The sequence below is a fragment of the Scyliorhinus torazame genome, chromosome 18, assembly GCF_047496885.1.
Source record: "Scyliorhinus torazame isolate Kashiwa2021f chromosome 18, sScyTor2.1, whole genome shotgun sequence".
NCBI lineage: Eukaryota > Metazoa > Chordata > Chondrichthyes > Carcharhiniformes > Scyliorhinidae > Scyliorhinus > Scyliorhinus torazame.
In genome coordinates, this window is record NC_092724.1 from 67,993,182 (window position 1) to 68,019,794 (window position 26,613).

General features: G+C 50.3%; 1 protein-coding gene across 5 annotated transcripts in view; it reads right to left on the reverse strand.

The window, feature by feature from the left end:
* The window catches only part of eps15l1a (epidermal growth factor receptor pathway substrate 15-like 1a), a 607,694-nt gene that overhangs the window by 470,673 nt on the left and 110,408 nt on the right, over positions 1-26,613 (reverse strand). For all 5 annotated transcript variants that reach the window (XM_072482837.1, XM_072482838.1, XM_072482840.1 and 2 more), the window contains exons 4-5: positions 21,663-21,710; positions 21,484-21,579 (exon numbers count right to left, since the gene is read on the reverse strand). In XM_072482837.1, coding sequence (XP_072338938.1) covers positions 21,484-21,579; positions 21,663-21,710 — 144 coding nt within the window. The remainder of the gene's footprint in view (positions 1-21,483; positions 21,580-21,662; positions 21,711-26,613) is intronic.

A 26,613-nucleotide genomic window follows, 5' to 3' on the forward strand; every position in this document is an offset into this window, starting at 1 on the left:
ATATTACTCGCGAGCTGCCTGCCCTTCACAAAGCCTGCTTGATCTTCTGCAACCACCCCTGGGACACAGTCCCCCATCCTCCCCGCCAACAACTTAGCCAATACTTTCACATCCGTGTTCAATAGTGATATGGGTCTATATGACCCACATTCCCTGGGTCCTTCCCTTTTTGGGGGATTACTGTAATTACTGCCTGCGTCATCGTCTATGGCAACTCCCCTTCTCCAGTGCTTCATTAAACGCCCCAAACAGGTGTGGTGCCAGGTCCGTCGCAAATTCCTTATAAAATTCCGCCAGGTAGCCATTCAGCCCAGGGTCCTTCCCTGACTTCATACGCCTGATACTATCCAGCACCTCCCTCAGCCCCAGGGGCTCCTTGAACGCCTGCCTCTTTGCTTCCTCCACCTGGGGAAATTCCAGCTCGTCCAGAAACCACCCCATGTCCCCCTCCTGTCCCGCCGGGTCCATCTCGTAAAGTCCCTGGTAGTACTCCCTAAACGCCCCGTTTATCTTCCCTGGCTCCGACACCACATCCCCCGCCCCAATCTGTATCTTCAGTATTTCCCTGGACACAGCCTGCTTCCGCAACTGGTGCGTCATCATGTGGCTTGCCTTCGCCCCACACTCATAATGCACTCCTCCCTTACGCAGTTGACCTACAGCCCTTCCAGTTATCAGCCCGTCAAACTGCCCCTGCAACATTTTCCTCCTCACCAATCCCTCCAAGGTGAGCACCCTCGAATATCCCCTTCCTCTGCTCCCGTCCTATTCTAAACAGAATCTCCAGCCAGTGGGGCGCATGGTCCGAGATAACTATCCCCGCATACTCTGCCCCCTCCACCCCAACTAAAATCTCCCAACTCACTACAAAGTAATCATTCCTCGAATACACCTAATGGACGTGCGAAAAGGAATACTCCCTTTCCCCTGGGTTCAGAAAACGGCATGGGTCCAACATATCCATCCTCTACATAAACCACCCCCCAAGCTCCCACGCCATTTGTACCCTACCCATCGACCTGGGGCTCGACCTATTCATCCTCGGCTCCAGGACACAGTTAATATCTCCTCCCATGATCAACTGGTGCGTGGTCAAATCCGGGATCGCTGCCAGCAACCACCTCATAAAACCCACATCATCCCAATTTGGGCATACACATTTACCAACCCCGCCGGTGCTCCTCCCAATTCCCCCTCACAATCACATATCTCCCAACCGGATCCCTCACCTCCTTCGCACTCACAAATCCCACAAATTCATGGAGCGTTGATAGCGATAAGAAGAAACTGTTTCCAGTGGAAGAACCAGACAACAAGCCTTAAGGCAACTGACAAAAGAACCAGAACGACTATGTTGCTTCATTCTATGACTAAGACTGACTTCCCCCTATCGTACCCAACCAACCATTACACACAAACCTTGACTAATCCTCCTGTACCACACAGCACAGAAAGGAATTAAAAAGAGAGAAAAAAGCAAATGAACTTGCATTAATTTTACGATTCTCAAACTGGCAGGATGTCCCAAAGCATTTCACCGCCAGTGCACTACAATGAGCATAGTCGCAGATGTAATAAAGGAAATGCAGTAACCAATTTGCACACAGAGAGTCCCACAGATAGAAATAAAATAATGGCCAGAGAATCTAATTTTGTGATATTGGCCAAGGTACAAATATTGCCAACTCCATTAAGAGTACGCCCCTGATCTTCTTCATATAGGGGGATCTTTATATTCAGCTGAAATGGCAGGCAAGGCTTCAGTTTGATGTTGAGGCCAATAGACGGCACAACAGTGCAGCACCTCTTCAGTAATACACTATAGAGTGTCAGTTTGGATCATGGAATGGGCATGCACCTGTGACTTTCTCACTCACAGGCAAAGTGCTATCCTTGAGCCAAGGCTCAAAGCACTACACTAATCCTCTTGTACGACACAGCACCAGTACACATCAATACTTTTAAAATAAATTTAGAGTTCCCATAAGACATGGGAGTAGAATTAGGCACTCGGTCCATCAAGTCTGCTCTGCCATTCAATCATGGCTGATATATTTCCCATCCCCATACTCCTGCCTTTTCCCCATAAACCCTGATCGCCTTATTAATCAAGAACCTATCTATCTCTGTCTTAAAGACACTCCGTGATTTCCACAGCCTTCTGCGGCAAAGGGTTCCACAGATTCACCACCCTCTGGCTGAAGAAATTCCTCCTCATCTCTGTTTTGAAGGATCGTCCCTTTAGTCTGAGATTGTGTCCTCTGGTTCTCATTTTTCCTACAAATAGAAACATCCACTCCACGTCCACTCTATCCAAGCCTCGCAGTATCCTGTAAGTTTCAATAAGATTCCCTCTCATCCTTCTAAACTTCAACGAGTACAGACCCAGAGGCCTCAACCGTTCCTCATATGACAAGCTCTTCATTCCAGGGCTCATCCTTGTGAATCTCCTCTGGACTCTTTCCAAGGTCAGCACATCCTTTCTTAGATATGGGGCCCAAAACTGCTCTCAATACTCCAAATGGGGTCTGACCAAAGCCTTATACAGCCTCAGAAGTAGATCCCTACATTACATTAGCCTTCTTAACTGCCAACTGAACCTGCACGTTAACCTGAAGAGAATCTTCAACAAGGACTCCCAAGTCCCTTTGTGTGTCTGATTTCCTCAGCAATTCCCCATTGGACACAATTAAGGGGCAATTTAGTGTGTCCAATTCACCTACCCTGCACATCTTTGTGTTGTGGGGGTGAAACCCACGCAGACATGGGGAGAATGTGCAAACTCCACACGGACAGTGACCCAGGGCCTGGATCGAACCTGGGTCCTCGGTGCCGTGAAGCAGCAGTGCTAACCACTGCCCCACCGTGCTGACCTGTACACATCATTGCTGAACCGAGGGTGACCAGATTTTTAAAAAGTCAACGCTGGGACACATTAAAAGCCATGGAACAGTGGAGCTCAGTGATGATTGACATGTCAGGTGACCAATAGCAAGATTCAGGGTGAGCGGCAGTTGAAGGTGGGAGGTCATGTTATGAGATCTCCAGAGATTTATAGGAAATATGTGGACCTGCTAGGCCCGTTGTTAGTGAGGACTTTCAATGAGGCAAGGGAGGGGGGGCCCTGCCCCCGACAATGTCTGGGGCGCTGATCTTGCTGATTCTGAAGCGGGAGAAGGACCCACTGCAATGTGGGTCGTATAGACCGATCTCGCTCCTCAATGTGGATGCTAAGTTGCTGGCAAAAGTGCTGGCTACAAGAATTGAGGACTGTGTCCCTGGGGTGATTCATGAGGACCAGACGGGATTTGTAAAGGGCAGGCAGCTAAACACTAATGTGCAGAGGCTCCTCAATGTGATTATGATGCCATCGGTGGAGGGAGAGGCGGAGGTAGTGGCAGCTATGGACGCGGAGAAGGCCTTTGACCGGGTGGAGTGGGAGTATCTTTGGGAAGTGTTGCGGAGGTTTGGGTTCGGGGAGGGGTTTATCAGTTGGGTCAGGCTCCTATACAGAGCCCCGGTGGCGAGTGTGGCTACGAATCGCCGGAGGTCGGAGTACTTTCAGCTGTACCGAGGGACGAGGCAGGGGTGCCCCCTGTCCCCCTTGTTGTTTGCATTGGCAATCGAGCCTTTGGCCATGGCACTAAGGGAGTCCAGGAAATGGAGGGGGTTGGTCCGAGGTGTCGCTGTATGCAGACGACCTGTTGCTGTATGTGGCGGATCCAGTGGAGGGGATGGTGGAGGTCATGCAGATCCTAAGGGAGTTTGGGGACTTCTCGGGCTATAAGCTCAACGTAGGAAAAAGTGAGCTCTTTGTGGTGCATCCAGGGGACCAGGGAAGGGGGATAGACGACCTACCATTGAAGAGGGCGGAAAGGAACTTTCGGTACTTGGGGATCCAGGTGGCTAGGACCTGGGGGGCCCTGCACAAGCTCAATTTGACGTGGTTGGTGAAGCAGATGGAGGAGGATTTCAAAAGATGGGATGTGCTGCCACTCTCGCTAGCGGGCAGGGTACAGTCGGTTAAAATGGTGGTCCTCCCGAGGTTTCTCTTTGTGTTCCAGTGCCTTCCCACTATGATTACCAAGGCCTTTTTTAAACGGGTAGGTAAGAGCATCATGGGTTTCGTGTGGGCAAGTAAGACCCCGAGGGTAAAGAGGCTGTTTCTGGAGCGTAGTAAGGACAGGGGAGGGCTGGCTCTGCCGAATTTGTGCGGCTATTATTGGGCAGCCAACGTGGCGATGATCCATAAGTGGGTAATAGAGGGAGAGGGGACGGCGTGGAAGAGGTTGGAGATGGCGTCCTGCAGGGGCACGAGCCTGAGGGAGCTGGTGACGGCACTGCTGCCGCTCTCGCCGACAAGGTACACCACGAGTCCGGTCGTGGCGGCAACGTTGAAGATCTGGGGGCAGTGGAGACGGCATAGGGGTGAGGTGGGAGCCTCGGTTTGGTCCCCGATTCGGGAGAACCATCGGTTCGTCCCGGGAAGGATGGATGGGGGGGTTTCGGAGCTGGCATCGGGCAGGGATCAGAAGAATGGGGGACCTGTTTATAGATGGGACGTTTGCGAGCCTAGGGGCGCCGGAGGAGAAGTTTGGGTTACCCCCGGGAAATGCTTTCAGGTACATGCAAGTGAGGGCGTTTGTGAGGCGGCAGGTGAGGGAATTCCCGTTCTCCCGGCACAGAGGAATCAGGACAGGGTGATTTTGGGTGCATGGGTCGGAGAAGGCAAGGTTTCAGCGATCTATCAAGAGATGAAAGAAGAGGTGGTGGTTTCGGTAGAGGAGCTAAAGGGCAAGTGGGAGGAGGAGCTTGGGGAGGAGATTGATGAGGGTCTGTGGGCTGATGCCCTGAGTAGGGTTAATTCTTCCTCCTCTTGCGCCAGGCTCAGCCTAATACAATTCAAGGTTGTTCACAGAGCGCCTATGACAGGGGCGAGGTGGAGTAGGTTCTTTGGGGTGGAGGACAGATGTGGGAGGTGCTCGGGAAGCCCGGCGAATCGCGTCCACATGTTCTGGTCGTGCCTGGCACTGGATGAGTTTTGGAGGGGTTTCGCGAGGACTAAATCCAAGGTTGTAAAAGTCCAGGTCAAGCCGAGTTGGGGGTTGGCACTATTTGGGGTAACGGACGAGCCGGGAGTGCAGGAGGCGAAAGAAGCTGGTATCCTGGCCTTTGCGTCCTTGGTAGCCCGGCCGAGGATCTTACTATTATGGAAAGATGCGAAGCCCCCACAGTGTGGAAGCCTGGATAAATGACATAGCAGGGTTCATTAAGCTGGAGAGGATAAAGTTTGCCTTAAGAGGGTATGTGCAGGTGTTCTCCAGGCGGTGGCAACCGTTCCTAGACTATCTCGCGGAGCGCTAGGAGGAGGTCAGCATATACGGGAGAAACCCAATGTATAAGTAGCTTATTATTTTTGATTGTGGTGTTTGTGTTCTTTCTTCTTTTTGTTATGGGAGGGGGTGTTTGTTACAAATATTTTGTTGGGGGGACTTCCGGGTGCGGCGATGACCAGCTGAGTCGCACGTTTCGGCAGCTCCCGGTGAAACGGACTTTTGGGCTCTTGATAGGAGCCCCAACGGCAATTTTGACGGCTAAAAACACTGTGCGGTAAACCAGAAGGGAATCCCCCCTGGATACGGATGGAAAAAGGAGGAGAAAGTGGCCGAATTGCAGTGGATCCTTTAGAACAGCGGCAAGGAAGGTTAGCAAAAACCAAGATGGCGTCGGAAGGTGGCAGTTTAACATGGGGCCCTGAACAACAAGAGTTCTTGAAATGCTGTGTGGAAGAGCTCAAAAAGGAAATGAAGAAGGAGCTGTTGGCCCCGATACTACAGGCGATCGAAGGGCTAAAGGAGGAACAAAAGACCCAGGAGCGGGAGCTTCAGGTCGTGAAGACAAAGGCAGCCGAGAATGAGGACGACATACAGGGCCTGGTGGTGAAGACGGAGACGCATGAGGCACATCAGAAACGATGTGTGGAAAGGTTGGAGGCACTGGAGAACAACGCAAGGAGGAACAACCTGAGGATTCTTGGTCTTCCTGAAGGTGCGGAGGGAGCGGACGTCGGGGCATATGTGAGCACGATGCTGCACTCGTTAATGGGAGCGGAGGCCCCGGCGGGTCCGTTGGAGGTGGAGGGAGCATACCGAGTGATGGCGCGAGGACCGAGAGCAGGAGAAATTCCCAGAGCCATAGTGGTGAGATTCCTCCGTTTTAAGGATAGAGAAATGGTCCTTAGATGGGCAAAGAAAACTCGGAGCAGTAAATGGGAGAACGCGGTGATCCGCGTTTATCAAGACTGGAGTGCGGAGGTGGCGAGAAGGAGGACGAGCTTTAATCAGGCCAAGGCGGTGCTTCATAAAAAGATCAAATTTGGAATGCTGCAACCGGCAAGACTGTGGGTCACATATCGAGGGAGGCACCACTACTTTGAGACGGCGGATGAAGCGTGGACTTTTATTGTGGAAGAAAAACTGGAATGAGCGGGTTATTAAAAAGAACGTTTGAACAAAGTGGTGGGGCGAATGTGGGGGGCGAAGAGGGGGGTTAAAAAGGGGGGAAAGAGGAGTTTTATGTACTAATCCTGCGATGTGGTAACTTTTCTCTCTTCCACAGGTGGTGATGGGGGAGGAGGGGAGGTGGAGGAGATGGGGCGTTGGCCATTGGGGGCGGGGCCAAGGGAGTAGCGCGGGCTTGGTTCCCGCGCTATGATAATCATGGCGGGAATAGAGAAGCAGGAAGGAGGGGGCGTCGCACGGTGCGAGCCGAGGTCACGGGGGGGAAGCCGAGGTCGGCCAGAGTTTGCTGACTTCTGGGAGCATAATGGGGGGAGTAATTACGCTACCGGGGGATCTAGCGGGGGGGGGGGGGGGGGGTGGGAGGGGGGAATTACTGGGTTGCTGCTGCTGGGGAGAGGGGGGAGCTGGTATGGGAGGGGAGGCACCGCCTGGGGGAGATACAGCTGCGTGTGAACCGGGTGAGGAGCTGGAAAAAGGGGATGGCTAATCGACACGGGGGTGGGTAGGAAGCCCCCCAACCCGGCTGATCACGTGGAACGTGAGAGGGCTGAACGGGCCGATAAAGAGGGTACGGTTACTCGCACACCTTAAGAAACTTAAGGCAGATGTGGTTGTGTTACAGGAAACGCACCTGAAACTGATAGACCAGGTTAGGCTACGCAAAGGATAGGTGGGGCAGGTGTTCCATTCGGGGCTCGATGCGAAAAACAGGGGGGTGGCTATATTAGTGGGGAAGCGGGTAATGTTCGAGGCAAAGACTATAGTGGCGGATAACGGGGGCAGATACGTGATGGTGAATGGCAAACTACAGGGGGAGACGGTGGTTTTGGTAAACGTATATGCCCCGAACTGGGATGATGCCAATTTTATGAGGCGGATGCTAGGACGCATTCCGGACCTAGAGATGGGAAAGCTGATAATGGGGGGAGATTTTAATACGGTGTTGGAACCAGGGCTGGATAGGTCGAAGTCCAGGACTGGAAGGAGGCCGGCAGCAGCCAAGGTACTTAAAGATTTTATGGAGCAGATGGGAGGTGTAGACCCGTGGAGATTTAGCAGACCTAGGAGTAAGGAGTTCTCGTTTTTCTCCTATGTCCATAAAGTCTACTCGCGAATAGACTTTTTTGTGCTGGGTAGGGCGTTGATCCCGAAGGTGAGGGGAACGGAGTATACGGCTATAGCCATTTCGGATCACGCTCCACACTGGGTAGACTTGGAGATAGGGGAGGAAACAGGAGGGCGCCCACCCTGGAGAATGGACATGGGACTAATGGCAGATGAGGGTGTGTGTCTAAGGGTGAGGGGGTGCATTGAAAAGTACTTGGAACTCAATGACAATGGGGAGGTCCAGGTGGGAGTGGTCTGGGAGGCGCTGAAGGCGGTGGTTAGAGGGGAGCTGATATCAATAAGGGCACATAAAGGGAAGCAGGAGAGTAAGGAACGGGAGCGGTTGCTGCAAGAACTTTTGAGGGTGGACAGACAATATGCGGAAGCACCGGAGGAGGGACTGTACAGGGAAAGGCAAAGGCTACATGTAGAATTTGACTTGCTGACTACGGGCACTGCAGAGGCACAATGGAGGAAGGCACAGGGTGTACAGTACGAATATGGGGAGAAGGCGAGCAGGTTGCTGGCACACCAATTGAGGAAAAGGGGAGCAGTGAGGGAAATAGGGGGAGTGAGGGATGAGGAAGGAGAGATGGAGCGGGGAGCAGAGAGAGTGAATGGAGTGTTCAAGACATTTTATGAAAAATTATATGAAGCTCAACCCCCGGATGGGAGGGAGAGAATGATGGGCTTTTTGGATCGGCTGGAATTTCCCAAGGTGGAAGAGCAGGAAAGGGTGGGACTGGGAGCACAGATCGAGGTAGAAGAAGTGGTGAAAGGAATTAGGAGCATGCAGGCGGGAAAGGCCCCGGGACCGGATGGATTCCCAGTCGAATTCTATAGAAAATATGTGGACTTGCTCGCCCCGGTATTGACGAGGACCTTTAATGAAGCAAAGGAAAGGGGACAACTGCCCCCGCCTAATTCTGAAGCAACGATATCGCTTCTCTTAAAGAAGGAAAAGGACCCGCTACAATGCGGGTCCTATAGACCTATTTCCCTCCTAAATGTAGATGCCAAGATCCTGGCCAAGGTAATGGCAATGAGAATAGAGGAATGTGTCCCGGGGGTGGTCCACGAGGACCAAACTGGGTTTGTGAAGGGGAGACAGCTGAACACGAATATACGGAGGCTGTTAGGGGTAATGATGATTCCCCCACCAGAGGGGGAAACGGAGATAGTAGTGGCGATGGATGCCGAGAAAGCATTTGATAGAGTGGAGTGGGATTATTTGTGGGAGGTGTTGAGGAGATTTGGTTTTGGAGAGGGGTATGTTAGATGGGTGCAGCTGTTGTATAGGGCCCCGATGGCGAGCGTGGTCACGAATGGACGGGGATCTGCATATTTTCGGCTCCATAGAGGGACAAGGCAGGGATGCCCTCTGTCCCCATTATTGTTTGCATTGGCGATTGAGCCCCTGGCGATAATGTTGAGGGGTTCCAAGAAGTGGAGGGGAGTACTTAGAGGAGGAGAAGAACACCGGGTATCTTTGTATGCAGACGATTTGTTACTATATGTGGCAGACCCGGCGGAGGGGATGCCAGAAATAATGCGGATACTTGGGGAGTTTGGGGATTTTTCAGGGTATAAATTGAACATGGGGAAAAGTGAGTTGTTTGTGGTGCATCCAGGGGAGCAGAGTAGAGAAATAGAGGACCTACCGTTGAGGAAGGTAACAAGGGACTTTCGTTACCTGGGGATCCAGATAGCTAAGAATTGGGGCACATTGCATAGGTTAAATTTAACGCGGTTGGTGGAACAAATGGAGGAGGATTTCAAGAGATGGGATATGGTATCCCTGTCACTGGCAGGGAGGGTGCAGGCGGTTAAGATGGTGGTCCTCCCGAGATTCCTCTTTGTGTTTCAGTGCCTCCCGGTGGAGATCACGAAGGCTTTTTTTTTTTTTAAAAGGATTGAAAAGAGCATCATGGGTTTTGTGTGGGCCGGGAAGACCCCGAGAGTGAGGAAGGGATTCTTACAGCGTAGCAGGGATAGGGGGGGGCTGGCACTACCGAGCCTAAGTGAGTATTATTGGGCCGCTAATATTTCAATGGTGAGCAAGTGGATGGGAGAGGAGGAGGGAGCGGCGTGGAAGAGATTGGAGAGGGCGTCCTGTAGGGGGACTAGCCTACAGGCTATGGTGACAGCCCCATTGCCGTTCTCACCGAGGAACTACACCACAAGCCCGGTGGTGGTGGCTACACTGAAGATTTGGGGACAGTGGAGACGGCATAGGGGAAAGACTGGAGCCTTGGGGGGGTCCCCGATAAGAAACAACCATAGGTTTGCCCCGGGGGGAATGGATGGGGGATATGGAATGTGGCAAAGAGCAGGAATAACGCAACTGAAAGATCTGTTTGTGGATGGGAAGTTCGCGAGTGTGGGAGTGCTGACCGAGAAATATGGGCTGTCCCAAGGGAATGCATTCAGGTATATGCAACTGAGGGCTTTTGCGAGGCAACAGGTGAGGAAATTCCCGCAGCTCCCGACACAAGAGGTGCAGGACAGAGTGATCTCAAAGACATGGGTGGGGGATGGTAAGGTGTCAGATGTATATAAGGAAATGAGGGACGAAGGGGAGACTATGGTAGATGAACTAAAAGGGAAATGGGAAGAAGAGCTGGGGGAGGAGATCGAGGAGGGGCTGTGGGCAGATGCCCTAAGCAGGGTAAACTCGTCGCCCTCGTGTGCCAGGCTAAGCCTGATTCAGTTTAAGGTATTACACAGGGCGCATATGACTGGAGCACGGCTCAGTAAATTTTTTGGGGTGGAGGATAGGTGTGCGAGGTGCTCGAGAAGCCCAGCGAATCATACCCATATGTTTTGGTCATGCCCGGCACTACAGGGGTTTTGGATGGGGGTGACAAAGGTGCTTTCAAAAGTAGTGGGGGTCCGGGTCGAACCAAGCTGAGGGTTGGCTATATTTGGGGTTGCACAAGAGCCGGGAGTGCAGGAGGCGAGAGAGGCCGATGTTTTGGCCTTTGCGTCCCTAGTAGCCTGGCGCAGGATATTGCTAATGTGGAAAGAAGCCAAGCCCCCGGGTGTGGAGACCTGGATAAATGACATGGCAGGGTTTATAAAGCTAGAGCGGATTAAGTTCGTTCTAAGGGGGTCGGCTCAAGGGTTCACCAGGCGGTGGCAACCGTTCGTCGAATACCTCGCAGAAAGATAGATGGAATGGAAAAAAGAAGGCAGCAGCAGCAGCCCAGGAATGGGGGGGGGAAGAACCCCCCCCATTATCCGAAGATAATTTAAAAGGTGTCATCGGTCGGGCAGCATGGTGTGTAGTGGTTAGCACTGCTGCCTCACGCCGCCGAGGACCCAGGTTCGATCCCGACCCCGGGTCACTCTCCGTGTGGAATTTGCACATTCTCACCGTGTCTGCATGGGTCTCACCCCCACGACCCAAAGATGTGCAGAGTAGGTGGATTGGCCACGCAAAATTGCCCCTTAACCCAATTTTTTTATAAAGTGTCATTAGCAATGCAGCCGTCGACACCAAATGTTAAGTAATGGGTTAAGAGACATTGCAATTAGTTGTCTCATTTATGTTAAGTATCCATTAATTGACACTAATATGTAAAGGGGCTTCAGGTGGCCTCTGGGAGGTGGTGTGTTGTTAAGAGTTTTGTGCGCGTGTTTGGTGAAAAGGAACAAGAACTTTAGACTCTTCATTTCACAGCAACTAAAACGTCTAACACCAAAAAGATAGTACCTCACGTTAAGGTGCTAAACTGGGGAAAGGCAAATTACGATACATTAGACAGGAATTGAAGAATTTGGATTGGGTGCAGCTGTAGGATAGGAAATCAACATCGGACATGTGGGAGTCTTTCAAGTGACAGTTGTTTAGGATTCAGGCGAGTCACGTTCCTGAGAGAATGAAGGATGAGTATGGGAAGTTTAGGGAGCCTTGGATAACGAGGGAGGGATATTGTGAACCTCGCCAAAAAGAAAAAAGAGCCTTTTGCACGGTCTAGAAAGGTGGGGACAGTCAAAACCCTTGAGGAGCATAAAGAAAGTAGGACATAGAACATACAGTGCAGAAGGAGGCCATTCAGCCCATCGAGTCTGCACCGACCCACTTAAGCCCTCACTTCCACCCTATCCCCATAGCCCAATAACCCCTCCTAATCTTTTTGGTCACCAAGGGCAATTTATCATGGCCAATCCACCTAACCTGCACATCTTTGGACTGTGGGAGGAAACCGGAGCACCCGGAGGAAACCCAAAAAGACACGGGGAGAACGTGCAGACTCCGCACAGACAGTGACCCAGCGGGGCATCGAACCTGGAACCCTCGCGCTGTGAAGCCACAGTGCTATCCACTGCAAGGAAGAAGGTACTGACGTGGGAAATTAGGAGGGCTAGGAGGGGTCATGAAAAATCCTCGGCAAGTAGGATTAAGGTGAATCCCAAAGCTTTTTATTCATATGTAAAAACAAGATGGTCGCCAAGGAAAGGGTTGGACCACTTAAGGACAGTGGGGGAATACCGACCGATGGCCCTGACGTCTATACCATAGAACATAGAACATAGAAAATACAGCACAGAACAGGCCCTTCGGCCCACGATGTTGTGCCGAACCTTTGTCCTAGATTAATCATAGATTATCATTGAATTTACAGTGCAGAAGGAGGCCATTCGGCCCTTTGAGTCTGCACCGGCTCTTGGAAAGAGCACCCTACCCAAACTCAACACCTCCACCCAACACATGAAATGCTTCGAGCGGCTACTCATGAGACGGATCAACGGCAGCCTCCCAGATGGTCTCAATCCATTGCAGTTCGCCTACCGCGGCAACAGCAGATGCTATCTCTCTGGCCCTACAATCAACTCTCGAACATTTGACAACAAGGACACCTACGTCAGACTGCTGTTCATAGACTACAGCTCCGCCTTCAACACCATTATCCCAATAAGACGAATAACCAAACTCTGCAATCTTGGACTTGACCCCTCCCTGTGCAGCTGGATCCTTGACTTCCTCACCAACAGACCGCAATCTGTCAGGATAGTTAACACCTCCTCCACAATAGTCATCAAGGGGCCCCGCAAGGATGTGTGCTCAGTCCTCTACTGTACTCCCTGTACACACACGTCTGTGTGGCATGATTCAACTCCAATTCAATCTATAAGTTTGCAGATGATACGACTGTGGTGGGTCGTATCTCAAACAACGACGAATCAGACTACAGAAGGGAGATAGATCACTTGGTTGCACAGTGTACCGAAAACAACCTCTCTCTAAATGCTGGAAAGACCAAGGAACTGATCATCGACTTCAGGAAGCGTAGCACGACACACTCCCCCCATCTACATCAATGGCTCCGAAGTGGAGATGGTCAATAGCTTTAAGTTCCTGGGAGTCACCATCACCAACAGTCTGTCCTGGTGCACTCACATTGATGCAACAGTCAAGAAAGCCCAACAACATTTCTACTTCCCACGGAAGCTAAAGAAATTCAGCATGTCTGCATCGACTCTCACAAACGTCTATAGATGTGCCATAGAGAGCATCCTATCCGGCTGCATTACAGCTTGGTACGGCAATTGCTCGGCCCAAGATCCCAAGAAACTACAGTGTGGCGAACTCAGCCCAACGCATCACACAAGCTTGCCATCCTCCCATTGATTCTGCATACACCTCCCGTTGCCTCAGAAAGGCAGACAGCATTGTCAGAGACCCCTCCCACCCAGGCATTGCCCTCTTCCAGACCCTTCCATCAGGTAGAAGATACAGAAATCTGAAGACCCGCACATCCAGACATAGGAACAGTTTCTTCCCCACAGTTACTAGACTCTTCAACGACTCTCCCTTCGACTGATCTGTTCCTTATAAGAACACTATTCACAACGCCCTATGCTGCTCTTGTTTGGCCTTGTCCGCACTGTATCCAATCACTATTTGTTGATGCACCACTGTCAATGTACTCTGTCAATTATTCTTTTGTCTACTATGTACATAGTGTGTAGGTTCCCTTGGCCACAGAAAAATACTTTTCACTGTACTTCATTACATGTGACAATAAATATCAATCAATATCAATCAATCAATCTATGTGTTGAGCCAGAGGAAATGAGTGAGGTACTAAATGAGTACTTTGCATCAGTGTTCACCAAAGAAAGGGACTTTGTGCAAGATGATTCTTGGTAGGGTGTGGAGACAGTCTGGATCATGTTAACATCGAAAAGGAGGTGGTATTGGGTCTTTTCAAAAGATATTAAGATAGATAAGTCTCCTGGGCCGGATGGGATTTACCCCAGGATCCTGAGGGAAGCAAGAGAGGAAATTGCTGGGGCCTTGACTGACATATTTGTATCCTCATTGGCTACAGGAGAATCCCAGAGGACTGGAGAATAGCAAATGTGGTACCGCTGGTTAAGAAAGGTAGAAGGGATAATCCTGAAAACTGTAGGCCGGTGAGCCTCACGTCAGTTGTAGGTAAATTATTGGAGAGAATTCTCAGGAACAGGATTTATAACCGTTTGGAAACAAATAGACTCACAAGCGATAGACAGCATTGTTTTGTGAAGGGGAGGTCATGTCTCACTAACCTGATCGAGTTTTTTGAGGAGGTGACAAAGATGATTTGTGAAGGTGGATGTTGTTTACATGGACTTAAGTAAATCCTTGACAAGGTGTCTCATGGCAGACTGATACAAAAGGTGAAGTCACACAGGATCAGAGGTGAGGTGGTAAGATGGATACAGAACTGGCTCAGTCACAGAAGGCAAAGGGTAGCAGTAGAAGGGTGTTTTTCTGAATGGAGGGCTGTGACTAGTGGTGTTCCACAGGGACCTGTGTTTGGGCCTCTGCTTTTTGTAGTGTACATAAACGATTTGGAGGAAAATGTAGCTGGTCTGATTAATAAGTTCGCGGATTACACCAAGGTTGTTGGAGTGACAGATAGTGTTGAGGATTGTCAGAAGATACAGCAGGGGACTTCCGGTTACGGCTATGCCTAGGTAGGTCGCACGGGCAGCAGCTCCCGCCGATAACGGACTTTTGGGCCCTTTAAGGAGCTCCAGCGGCACTTTGACGACGATTCCCGGTGTGGGAAGCAAACAGTGAGGGTCCCCAGCGCTGTATGGAGTGGATCAGGAGTGGGGCGGTTAAAAAAGCGGCTTTTAGAAGAGAGGAGAACGGATGCGAAAAAGATGACGGCTGGCGGGGATCAGGCAGCGTAGGCCCAGTGGTCACGGGAGCAGCAGGAGTTTTTAAGAAACTGCTTTGCTGATTTAAAGGCGGAGATGCTGGCCCCTATGAAGGCGTCGATTGGAAGGTTGGTGGGGACCCAGAAGATGCAGGGGACAGCGATCAACGAGGTGCAGCAGAAGGCCTCTCATAATGAGGATGAGATTCTGGGCCTGGTGGTTAGAGTGGAGGCGCATGAGGTGCTGCACAAAAAATGGCAGGAGAAGCTGGAGGACCTGGAGAATAGGTCAAAGAGGCAGAACCTGCGGATTCTGGGTCTCCCGGAAGGCGTGGACAGGTCGGATGCTGGGGCATATGTGACCACGATGCTGGGTACGCTGATGGGCGCGGGGGCTTTCCCGTGGCCCCTAGAGCTGGGATGGGGCGCACAGAGTCCTGGCAAGGAGGCCGAGGGCAAACGAGCAGCCGAGAGCTATGGTGGTACGGTTCCACCTCTTCACCGACAAGGAGTGTGTCCTGTGATGGGCCAAAAAGGAACGGAGCAGCAGGTGGGAGAACACCGAGATCCGTATTTATCAGGACTGGAGTGCAGAGCTGGCCAAGAAGCGTGCGGGATTCAACTGGGCCAAGGCGGTCCTCCACGGAAAGGGAGTGAAGTTCGGGCTGTTACAACCGGCGAGGCTGTGGGTTACATATCAGGAACGGCACCACTATTTCGACATGCCGGGCGAGTCGTGGACTTTCATCAAGAATGAGAAGCTGGACTCGAGTTAATGGACTGCAGTATGTTGTGGGGGTTGTTGGTGGGAGGGAGGGGGCGGTGTTATGTTGGGGTTTTCCCCGTGTTTTCTTGTGTTTTTGTGGCCCCTTTGTCCTGGGCCCTCGAGGCTTTGGGCGAGGTCACAGTTGGGAAGAGCTGCGTCACAGGAGGTGGGGTCGGCCCAGACAGGGAGCGTGGTTTACCCGCAAAATGGTGGGGGTGGCACCTGAAGATGGGGGTTTGAGTGTAGGGTACTTTGCTTTGTTTTTCTTTCTCTGTTCACACGGGGTGTAGGGGGGGGGGGGGGGGACACTCTCTCTACCCCACTTAGGTGGAGGGGGGGGGGGTGGGTGGTGGAGATTTGTAAGGGGAACCCACAGGATGCTTGACTGGGGGTGGGGGGGCTCGGATGCTGACTGAGGGGGAATCGATGTTAAAGGGGAGAATCGGGGCGGGGAGCCTCTGCCTGGGGGGGCTGGAGGGTGCAGGAGACGCGGGCACGTGGCTGGCCTAAAAAAGGAGATGGCTAGTCGGCAGGGGGAAAGAGAGAGAGGGGGGGGGTGCGGGTGGTAGCCCCTCCGGCCAGGCTGATCACGTGGAACGTGAGAGGCCTGAATGGGCCGATCAAGAGGGCCCGTGTGTTTTCGCACTTAAAGGGGCTAAAGGCACCTGAAGATCGCGGATCAAACCAGGCTGGGAAAAGGATGGGTGGGACAGGTTTTCCACTCAGGGCTGGATGCGAAGAACAGGGGGGGGGGGGGTCGCAATTTTGGTGAGCAAGTGGATGGCATTTGAGGCGGCGGGTATTGTGGCGGATAAAGGGGGTTGATATGTTATGGTGAGTGGCAGGTTGCGGGGGCCCAGGTGGTGCTAGTGAATGTGTATGCTCCGAATTGGGATGATGCAGGGTTCATGAAGCGGATGTTGAGTAGGATTCCGGATCTGGAGTCATGCAGTTTTGTAATGGGGGGGACTTTAAAACGACCTGGACCCGGCACTGGATCAATCTAGATGGGGGAGTGGATCAGTGGAGATTTGCCAGGCCAAGGGCGAAGGAGTTTTCGTTCTTCTCCCATGTGCACAAGGCGTACTCGCTGATTGATTTTTTTCGTGGTAAGTAGGGCGCTAATCCCGAGAGTGGAGGGGGTGGAGTATTCGGCCATTGCGATCTCAGACCCTGCCCCCCACTGGGTGGAGTTGGGGCTGGGGGAGGAGAGAGGCCAACGCCCGCTGTGGCGAATGGACATGGGACTACTGGCGGACGAGGAGGTCTGTGGGTGGGTCCAGAGGTGTATCCAAAGTTATGTGGAGACCAATGATAATGGGGAGGTTTCGGTGAGTGTGGTTTGGGAGGTGCTGAAGGCAGTGGTCAGGGGGGAGCTAATTTCAGCCAGGGCCCACAGAGAGAAGAGGGATAGGATGGAGAGGGAGAGGTTGGTGGGGGAGATACTTAGGGTGGACAGGAGGTATGCGGAATCCCCCGAGGAGGGGTTGTTGAAGGAGCGCCGGAGCCTGCAGGCGGAGTTTGACTTGCTTACCACGGGGAAGGCGGAGGCTCAGTTGAGGAAGGTACAAGGAGCGGCGTATGAGTATGGGGAAAAGGCAAGTAGGATGCTGGCGCATCAGCTGCGGAAGAGAGAGGCGGCCAGGGAAATTGGGGGAATTAGAGATTGGGGGGGTAACACAGTGCTGAGCTCGGCAAGGATTAACAAGGTCTTCAAGGACTCTTATGGCAAATTGAACGAGTCAGAACCCGGGGGGGGGGTGGGCAACTGCCTTCCCCCGACAATGTTGCAGGCTCTGATCTCGCTTATCATCAAGCGAGATAAGGACCCGTTGCAATGTGGCTCCTATATGCCGATTTCGCTCCTTAATGTGGATGCCAAGCTGTTGGCCAAGATTTTGGCCACTAGGCTTGAGGACTGTGTCCCGGGAGTGATCAATGAGGATCAGACGGGGTTAGTGAAGGGCAGGCAGTTGAATACGAATGTGCGGAGGCTCCTGAATGTGATCATGATGCCCTCGGAAGGGGGGGGGGATGCAGAAGTGGTAGCGGTAATGGACGCGGAGAAAGCCTTTAATCGGGTGGAGTGGGAGTACCCATGGGAAGTGTTCGGCAGATTTGGGTTTGGAGAGGAATTTATAGGGTGGGTCAAATTGTTGTATCAGGTCCTGGTAGCGAGTGTGTCGACGTACCGGCTGCGGTCGGGGTACTTTAGATTACATTGAGGGACGAGGCAGGGGTGCCCCCTGTCCCCCCTGCTGTTTGCCCTGGCGATCGAGCCGCTGGTCATGGCGTTGAGGGAGTCCAGAAAGTGGAGGGGGCTGGTTCGGGGAGTGGAGGAGCATCGGGTTTCTCTGTATGCGGATGACCTGCTCCTGTACATTGCGGATCCGGTGGAGGGGATGGGGGAGGTCATGCAGATTCTTAGGGAATTTGCAGACCTTTCGGGGTATAAGCTGAATGTTGGAAAAAGCAAGCTTTTTGTGAAACATGCGAGGAGCCAGGAAAAGAGACTGGGAGAGCTACCGCTTAAGATGGTGGAGAGGAGCTTTTGCTACTTGGGCATTCAGGTGGCTAAGAGCTGGGGGGTCCTGCACAAGCTCAATTTAGCGCGGCTGGTGGATCAGATGGAGGAGGACTTTAAGAGGTGGGACATGCTGCCCCTTTCCCTGGCGGGCAGGGTGCAGTCTGTAAAGATGACGGTCCTCCCCAGGTTTTTGTTCGTCTCCCAGTGCCTTCCCATTCTCATCCCCAAGTCCTTTTTCAAGCGGGTAAATAGGATTATTACGGGACTTGAGTGGGCAAACAGGACCCTGCGTGTTAAGCGACTGTTCTTGGAGCGCAGTCGGGGAGGGGGGGTGGCGCTGCCGAACCTTTGCAGCTATTACTGGGCAGCGAATATATCCATGATTCGGAAATGGGTAATGGAGGGAGATGTAAAGATACTAGCTTGGGGGCCCTGATAACGGCACCGTTGCCGCTCCCGCCGACGCAGTATACCACAAGCCCGGTGGTGGCGGCGACATTGGGGATCTGGGGGCAGTGGAGACGGCACGGGGAGAGGCAAGGGCTTCAGTCTGGGCCCCGATACGGAACAATCACAGGTTCGTTCCGGGTAGAAGACGGGGGGGGTTCTAAGTTGGCACAGGGCGGGTATCAAAAGGATGGGGGACTTGTTCATTGATGGGACTTTTGCTAGTCTGAGGGCGCTGGAAAAAGCAGGTGGGGGAATTCCCACTGCTGCCTGCCTGGAGGATACAGGACAGGGTGGTCTCGGGCGTGTGGGTAGGGGATGGCAAGATATCGGAAATATATCAGGAGCTGTAGGAGGCGGAGGAGACCTCTATGGAGGAGCTGAAGGGCAAGTGGGAGGAGGAGCTGGATGATGGCCTGTGGGCTGACGCCCTGGGCAGGGTCAATTCCTCCTCATCTTGCGCCAGGCTTAGCATGATTCAGTTTTAGGTGGTGCACCGGGCGCATATGACGAGTGGCGAGAATGAGGAAGTTCTTTGGGTGGAGGACAGGTGTGTGAGGTGTTCGGGGACCCCAGCAAACCACATCCATATGTTCTGGGCAAGCCCGGCACTTAGACAATTTTGGAAAGGCTTCGCAAAGGCCATGTCCAAGGTCTTGGATACTCGGGTAAAACCAAGCTGGGGTAATAGCGATATTTGAGGTATCAGACGATCCGGGAGTGCAGGAGTCGAAAGAGGCCGGAGTTCTGGCCTTTGCCTCCTTGGTAGCACAGAGTAGGCTCTTGTTAATGTGGAGGGACGCGAAACCTCCAAGCGTAGAGGCTTGGGTCAGTGACATGGCGGGATTTCTCAGGTTGGAGAGGATAAAGGGGGTCCTTGCAGGGGTTCTCCAGGCGGTGGCAACCGTTCCTTGACTTTCTCGCGGACCGTTAGGTGGAGGTCAGCAGCAGCAGCAAACCAGAGCGGTGGGGGAGTGGTTTGGGCGGTGGATGGTTTTCACTTGTAACGGGCAGATACCCCACCTTGTTTTGCTAAATTGTTAAATGGTTAAGTTGTTTTCTGTTTTATTGCTATGTTTTCTTTTCGTTGTTTTTCTTTTTGTAGTTTTTCTTTTTGTAGTGGTTTGTAAAAATTATTGAAAATTTTTGAATAAAACCAAATTTTTAAAAAGAGAAGATACAGCAGGACATAATTAGGTTGGAGACTTGGGCAGAGAAATGGCAAATGGAGTTTAATCCAGACAAATGTGAGGTAATGCATTTTGGTATGTCATGTGAGAGTACCCTTTAAGAAATGGGTGTTTAAGAAATGTACCTTTAAGAAATGGAGCTGCTCATGTTACTGGAGTGATGTCAGAGCGTGGGTGGAGCTGAGCTCCACATCTGCCTTTTTAGTTTCAGTTTGAGAAGGCTTGGGTGTGTCTGTGAGCTGCACTGCTGTTGATCTCTGCCATGAAGGACTATCGCTTAATCATTTGGTGAATTTAGAAGAATTATAAATGTTTTCAGTCTTGAATGTAAACCCTAATGTGCTCCTGTTTAGAGGTTGTTAAGTTTTTGGATGTTAAAAAGGACAGCATACAGGTTACTTAGTGTTGTATTCTTTGGGGGGGTGCATTTGATTTACTGGTTGCTAAGATGTTCATGTTTGTTTTAAAAAGGTTAACTTGAGTTCATAGAATAAACATTGTTTTGTTTTAAAAAAAACACTGGTCCATTTTCTGCTGTACCATACCTGTAGAGTAAGCCGTGTGCTCCCCATACCACAATCTATTAAAAGTTGTGGGTCAGGTGAACTCCATGATACACTTTGGGATTCTCTAAACCCTGGCCCATAACAGGTAGGTCTAACAGAGGGGCAATATACCATAAATGGCAAACTCTTAGAAATATAGAAAGTCTGAGAGATCTGGGCGTGCATGTCCACAGATCTTTGAAGGTGGCAACACAAGTGGACCAACAAGGTAGTCAAGAAAGTATATGGAATGCTTCCCTTCATTGGACGAGGCATCGAATATAAAAACTGGCAAGTCATGCTCCAGTTGTATAAAACCTTGGTAAGACAACACTTGGAATATTGCACACAATTCTGGTCGCCACACTACCAGAAGGTTTTAGAGGCTTTGGAGAGGAGGTTTACCAGGGTGTTGCCTGGTCTGGAGGGTGTTAGATATGTGGAGAGGCTGAATAGACTCGGTCTGTTTTCATTAGAAAGACGGAGGTTGAGGGATGACCTGATAGAGGTCTACAGGATTATGAGGGGCGTGGATAGAGTGGATGGGCAGGCACTATTTCCCAGGGTGGAGGGGTCAGTCACCAGGGGGCATAGGTTTATGGTCCTTGGGGCAAAGTTTAGAGGAGATGTGCGAGGCAGGTTTTTTACGCAGAGGGTGGTGAGTGCCTGGAATGCATTGCCAGGAATGGTTGTAGAAGCAGAGACATTAACGGCGTTCAAAACGCATCTTGAAAAACAGTAAGAAGTCTTACAACACAAGGTTAAAGTCCAACAGGTTTGTTTCAAATCACTAGCTTTCGGAGCACTGCTCCTTCCTCAGGTGAATTCATATTTTACACTCAAACCAGTGTTGAGCCTCAAGGAACAGGCACTGAACAACTAACCCAATATGGCAACACTGCACATGAGTAAGTGTTTGCTCGTAGCAGCAACAAAGAAAGCGCTATTCTACATATTTTCAATCATAAGCACAGGTCTGGACAAGACGCAGTTTCACTTGGTTAGTTTAGTAAAATGCAAGGAAACAATCATGCTCATTAGATTTCATGTTGAAAATCAACACAAATGGAATCATGCAACCTTCTGAAGGCAGGTCAGTTGAAAATACTGCTGTATTAAATGAAGTTAGAAATTAACAACTGTGAGTTCTGCTGCACATCTTTCATGACACATCAGTCAAAATACACTGATTTAGAATTTTGTTTAGAGGTTTAGACACTTACAAATTTAGGCGGTGGGAGTGTCACATTTAGACTGCTCAGGTTAACATCATGGCCATTCTGTGCACACGCTACCAGGCGTAAAGCCACATAAAAGCCCTAAAATGTAAACAGAGGGTTAAGTATGAGAGGAATTAGTGAAAATCAATTAATTAGAATTAACAAAAGCATGACTCACATACCTGTTTATCCAGGTAGCCTTTGCCTTCAGGGTCTGCCAATTCCCAAATCTGCAGACAAGCACAAAGATTACATGAAGACCATAGTCAAAGACCCTCCCCCATCCCCGCCCCCGTCAAAGGCACCAGTGGAGACAGGGATCTAACCACACAAAGATTGGGCACCCATTCTACTCATGACACCAATTCATATTGAAAGGGGACAAGGATGTCAGGCAGGCTTTCAGGGAGCTAGGATGGAAGCTCAGAACTAGAACAAACAGAGTTGTTATCTCTGGGTTGTTGCCCGTGCCACGTGATAGTGAGATGAGGAATAGGGAGAGAGAGCATTTAAACACGTGGCTACAGGGATGGTGCAGGCGGGAGGGTTTCAGATTTTTGGATAACTGGGGCTCTTTCTGGGGAAGGTGGGACCTCTACAGACAGGATGGTCTACATCTGAACCTGAGGGGCACAAATATCCTGGGGGGGAGATTTGTTAGTGCTCTTTGGGGTGGTTTAAACTAATGCAGCAGGGGCATGGGAACCTGGATTGTAGTTTTAGGGTAAGGGAGAATGAGAGTATAGAGGTCAGGAGCACAGATTTGACGTCGCAGGAGGGGGCCAGCGTTCAGGTAGGTGGTTTGAAGTGTGTCTACTTCAATGCCAGGAGTATACGAAACAAGGTAGGGGAACTGGCAGCGTGGGTTGGTACCTGGGACTTCGATGTTGTGGCCATTTCGGAGACATGGATAGAGCAGGGACAGGAATGGATGTTGCAGGTTCCGGGGTTTAGGTGTTTTAGTAAGCTCAGAGAAGGAGGCAAAAGAGGGGGAGGTGTGGCGCTGCTAGTCAAGAGCAGTATTACGGTGGCGGAGAGGATGCTAGATGGGGACTCTTCTTCCGAGGTAGTATTGGCTGAAGTTAGAAACAGGAAAGGAGAGGTCACCCTGTTGGGAGTTTTTTATAGGCCTCCTAATAGTTCTAGGGATGTAGAGGAAAGGATGGCGAAGATGATTCTGGATATGAGCGAAAGTAACAGGGTAGTTATTATGGGAGACTTTAACTTTCCAAATATTGACTGGAAAAGATATAGTTCGAGTACAATAGATGGGTCGTTTTTTGTACAGTGTGTGCAGGAGGGTTTCCTGAAACAATATGTTGACAGGCCAACAAGAGGCGAGGCCACGTTGGATTTGGTTTTGGGTAATGAACCAGGCCAGGTGTTGGATTTGGAGGTAGGAGAGCACTTTGGGGACAGTGACCACAATTCGGTGACGTTTACGTTAATGATGGAAAGGGATAAGTATACACCGCAGGGCAAGAGTTATAGCTGGGGGAAGGGCAATTATGATGCCATTAGACGTGACTTGGGGGGGATAAGGTGGAGAAGTAGGCTGCAAGTGTTGGGCACACTGGATAAGTGGGGCTTGTTCAAGGATCAGCTACTGCGTGTTCTTGATAAGTATGTACCGGTCAGACAGGGAGGAAGGCGTCGAGCGAGGGAACCGTGGTTTACCAGGGAAGTGGAATCTCTTGTTAAGAGGAAGAAGGAGGCCTATGTGAAGATGAAGTGTGAAGTTTCGGTTGGGGCGATGGATAGTTACAAGGTAGCGAGGAAGGATCTAAAGAGAGAGCTAAGACGAGCAAGGAGGGGACATGAGAAGTATTTGGCAGGAAGGATCAAGGAAAACCCAAAAGCTTTCTATAGGTATGTCAGGAATAAGCGAATGACTAGGGAAAGAGTAGGACCAGTCAAGGACAGGGATGGGAAATTGTGTGTGGAGTCTGAAGAGATAGGCGAGATACTAAATGAATATTTTTCGTCAGTATTCACTCAGGAAAAAGATAATGTTGTGGAGGAGAATGCTGAGCCCCAGGCTAATAGAATAGATGGCATTGAGGTACGTAGGGAAGAGGTGTTGGCAATTCTGGACAGGCTGAAAATAGATAAGTCCCCGGGACCTGATGGGATTTATCCTAGGATTCTATGGGAGGCCAGGGAAGAGATTGCTGGACCTTTGGCTTTGATTTTTATGTCATCATTGGCTACAGGAATAGTGCCAGAGGACTGGAGGACAGCAAATGTGGTCCCTTTGTTCAAAAAGGGGAGCAGAGACAACCCCGGCAACTATAGACCGGTGAGCCTCACGTCTGTAGTGGGTAAAGTCTTGGAGGGGATTATAAGGGACAAGATTTATAATCATCTAGATAGGAATGATATGATCAGGGATAGTCAGCATGGCTTTGTGAAGGGTAGGTCATGCCTCACAAACCTTATTGAGTTCTTTGAGAAGGTGACTGAACAGGTAGACGAGGGTAGAGCAGTTGATGTGGTGTATATGGATTTCAGCAAAGCGTTTGATAAGGTTCCCCACGGTAGGCTATTGCAAAAAATACGGAGGCTGGGGATTGAGGGTGATTTAGAGATGTGGATCAGAAATTGGCTAGCTGAAAGAAGACAGAGGGTGGTGGTTGATGGGAAATGTTCAGAATGGAGTACAGTCACAAGTGGAGTACCACAAGGATCTGTTCTGGGGCCGTTGCTGTTTGTCATTTTTATCAATGACCTAGAGGAAGGCACAGAAGGGTGGGTGAGTAAATTTGCAGATGATACTAAAGTCGGTGGTGTTGTCGATAGTGTGGAAGGATGTAGCAGGTTACAGAGGGATATAGATAAGCTGCAGAGCTGGGCTGAGAGGTGGCAAATGGAGTTTAATGTAGAGAAGTGTGAGGTGATTCACTTTGGAAGGAATAACAGGAATGCGGAATATTTGGCTAATGGTAAAGTTCTTGAAAGTGTGGCTGAGCAGAGGGATCTAGGTGTCCATGTACATAGATCCCTGAAAGTTGCCACCCAGGTTGATAGGGTTGTGAAGAAGGCCTATGGAGTGTTGGCCTTTATTGGTAGAGGGATTGAGTTCCGGAGTCGGGAGGTCATGTTGCAGCTGTACAGAACTCTGGTCCGGCCGCATTTGGAGTATTGCGTACAGTTCTGGTCACCGCATTATAGGAAGGACGTGGAGGCTTTGGAGCGGGTGCAGAGGAGATTTACCAGGATGTTGCCTGGTATGGAGGGAAAATCTTATGAGGAAAGGCTGACGGACTTGAGGTTGTTTTCGTTGGAGAGAAGAAGGTTAAGAGGAGACTTAATAGAGGCATACAAAATGATCAGGGGGTTGGATAGGGTGGACAGTGAGAGCCTTCTCCCGCGGATGGATATGGCTGGCACGAGGGGACATAACTTTAAACTGAGGGGTAATAGATATAGGACAGAGGTCAGAGGTCAGAGGTAGGTTCTTTACGCAAAGAGTAGTGAGGCCGTGGAATGCCCTACCTGCTACAGTAGTGAACTCGCCAACATTGAGGGCATTTAAAAGTTTATTGGATAAACATATGGATGATAATGGCATAGTGTAGGTTAGATGGCTTTTGTTTCGGTGCAACATCGTGGGCCGAAGGGCCTGTACTGCGCTGTATTGTTCTATGTTCTATGTTCTATATGTGACTTAAAGGGCCTTGAAGGGTAGAAATATTAAAGATAGCAAGAGTGTCCACAAATTTTGACTGAAATATTCTATACTGCTGAATTCAGCACAGTAAAAGGTTGAAACAGCATCACATCTGTTGGGAATGGTCTGGGCCCAGGCATACTCAGCACAGCAACAGAATAAATGCAGAAACTATTAAGTAAACAAAAATCAAGCACTGTTTTGAGCAATGCAGTGTCATTTCTACAAATATTAGCACCCAGTGACTTTCAGAGCTACTTGTAGACAACAGCAGTATAGAATGTACCAGTACAAACTTCAATGCTGCAATGGCAACAGCATTTAATCGCAAAAGCATCTCAGTGACAGAAGATTTAAGATTTGTTCCAATCTGCAGTGTTTGAGAATCAGAGCCTGGGCTGCAGTCAGACTGTCATAATCGATCTTCGTGCCTCTGGGTTACAGAGCAGAATTCTGGTAGTATTAATGGTTAAATAGTCTTCAGCTAGGCTTGCAAACCCTCCAGGATTGGCCTGGAGATTCCAGAAATTGAAGTTCAATCTCCAGGACACTGCTTTTTGCAACCCTTCAGGAAAATCATCGGAACATTTAAAAAAGGGTTGGGGGGGTTTTGGTCAGTTTCTTAAAAAATTTATCTTTACCAGATTTTAAAAGACTGACAGTCAAGCATCATCCAATTGGGTAGTGAGTCTTTTTTTTTTTAAATTACTTTATCAGAGTTACAAAGCTAGAGCTCAGAGTGTGGACAGGGGCAAACCCCTAATCCAGCTTCTTGCCTGCTCCAAAAACCAAGTCAAACTGAATCCAATTCATGGTCCCCACAAGAGAGACATACCAGATCCAAGCATTACACCTGACCTCACGCTTATCTTAGCCAAAAGGCCAAGAAGCTGGTCGTGAATCTTTTTGCTTTCCAATAGGTGTAGGAAGGCCATACGTCACAAGAATGGATATATTGACCAACGAGTGATTGCAGCGTTGGGAGTCATCTGACGAAACCTCCAAGAATGCATTTAATCACAGCTGACGACCCTACTGTCAACATTATTTCTCAAGTCGAGAAAGAGAAAGGAGTAGCCAATTATAATTAAATTGTATAAACTATGGGCAACTCCAGCTTCCTGTAGAGATGTCAAAAAGTAGCTAACATGCAAATGATACAATTGTGGGGTTTCACTACCATTCTAGATACTTCTTTGGTTTAGTGGGAAAAGTCGAGTGTCAAAGAACAACAAAGAAAAAAGAAAAGTACAGCACAGGAACAGGCCTTTTGGCCCTCAAGCGCACGCCGACCATGCTGTCCGTCTAACCTAAAACCTTTTACACTTCCGGGGCCCTTATTCCTCTATACCTATCCTATTCATGTATTTGTCAAGATGCCCCTTAAACGTCACTATCGTACCTGCTTCCACCACCCCCTCCGGCAGCGAGTTCCAGGCACCCACTACCCTCCATGTAAAAAA